The 1,578-nt window shown below is 53.5% G+C and overlaps 1 protein-coding gene across 1 annotated transcript in view; it reads right to left on the bottom strand.

The window, feature by feature from the left end:
* Nucleotides 1-1,578, bottom strand: part of SCYL1 (SCY1 like pseudokinase 1) — a 14,045-nt gene continuing 12,467 nt past the window's right edge. Inside the window, exons 14-15 of the mRNA XM_077920666.1 lie at nt 718-784; nt 1-610 (exon numbers count right to left, since the gene is read on the bottom strand). Of these exons, the coding sequence (XP_077776792.1) occupies nt 486-610; nt 718-784 (192 nt within the window). The 3' untranslated portion in view covers nt 1-485. The remainder of the gene's footprint in view (nt 611-717; nt 785-1,578) is intronic.

Below are 1,578 nucleotides of genomic sequence, written 5' to 3'. Positions count from 1 at the left end.
TTATCGGTAAAGAGTTAATTTATTTGTCGGCTTCTGCATAAACCAATGAAACAGGCAAGAATCACATTTCACACACATACAAACATACATCCCGTGCTGGAACACCAGCCGCTGTACAGAATAGCTACTCTATGGAGACAGAGGGAGAGAGAGAGAGAGAGACTGTGTCCCCCCGCTGGGTAACTTCTCCCCGCCCCCAGGTGAGGGCATTTGGAATTCAAGGTGTCTCCGTCACTGGAGGGGGAAGACTCAGTGAACTGGAAACGCTTCTTGGCAAGCGATGATGGAGGTAGCAAACTCCCCCCCTCCCCCCCCAAAAAACCCACCAGGCTCTGCATCTTCTCCCTCTCCCCCTGCCCAGAAAAAAATCAACCTAGGAGAAGGAAGAGATTTGGAGACATGCCAGAAACAGCCCTTCTTCTGCCCTCCCCCACCGGCAGCCTGCTACCCCCCCCCTAATAAAAAAGTAAAAGGGACGGGGTGTGTCAGTCCAGCTTCCTGGCCCCCAGCTTCATGGGTCCCCTGGCCGCCTTCCGCTCTGCTCGCCGGGCCTCCATCTCCTGCTTCCTCTCCTCTCGCTTTTTCCGTGCTAGTTCAGCCTTGCTGGGACCTGAAAAAGCACAAAGAGAGCCCCACCCTGAGTCTGGGTCACAGGCTGGCTTCTCCATCAGCTCCAGGGAAGCTACAAGGGAAGGGGGGCAGGAAGGGGTGACTTGCCTTGCTCTGACTCCAGCGCCTCCCAGTTGTCTTGAAGGTCCCAGTCGCCCAGCGCCTCCACGTTCCTCTAGACAGAGGAGAAAGAGTCAAGGGGAATATAGAGATAAGAGACCCTGGAAGGGGCAGCTCCTTCCCCACCCATTAAGATATTTAGACAGTTACCAGCCAGACCAAGGCCCCATCTGCACAATACCTGCAGTCTCTTACCGCTCAGAATTCTAGGAGTTGCAGTTTGTTAAAGGTGATGAAGGTTGTTAGGATGGCAGCTATCCACCTCACAGAACTACAATTCCCAGAGTTCCCTGGGAAGAGGGCTGATGACTAAACCACTCTGGGAATTGTAGCTCTTTTAAGGGGAATGGGGAGTACTGTAACAACTCAGCGTCTTTGACAATCGACAGCAGTGGCCCTCCAGGGTCTCTGGCAGGAATCTTTTCCCCAGGCCCTACCTCATGATATTGGGGACTGGGCAAGAGGTTTTCTGCGTGCTGCTGCATGTCCTCTAAGCCCTGAGCTACACCCCTTCCCCTAAAGAGTGGAAGATCATAGAACTGCAAATTGGAAGGGACCCCAAGGGCCTCTAGCCCACCACCCTGCAATGTGGGAATTGCAGCTAAAGAATCCTTGACCGCTGGCTGCCCAACCTCTGCGTAAATGCCTCTGGTGTCCAGAGGTGCCTGCCACCTAGTCTGACCGTGCAGGATGCACGTTTTGAACTTTTCTAAATAGATTAAATGTTGCAACCCACTCTGGGACCTCGAGGTGATGGGCAGCTCTCTAGGGTTTGGGGCAACCCAATTTCCTTCTGCATGCAAAGCACTATCCCCATGCCGGAGTGAAGTCCCTTCCCCAAAAGTTGTG

The sequence above is a fragment of the Podarcis muralis genome, chromosome 16, assembly GCF_964188315.1.
Source record: "Podarcis muralis chromosome 16, rPodMur119.hap1.1, whole genome shotgun sequence".
Classification (NCBI taxonomy): Eukaryota; Metazoa; Chordata; class Lepidosauria; order Squamata; family Lacertidae; genus Podarcis; species Podarcis muralis.
The sequence above is the reverse complement of the archived record's forward strand: the minus strand, read 5'-3'. Positions and strand labels throughout refer to the sequence as shown.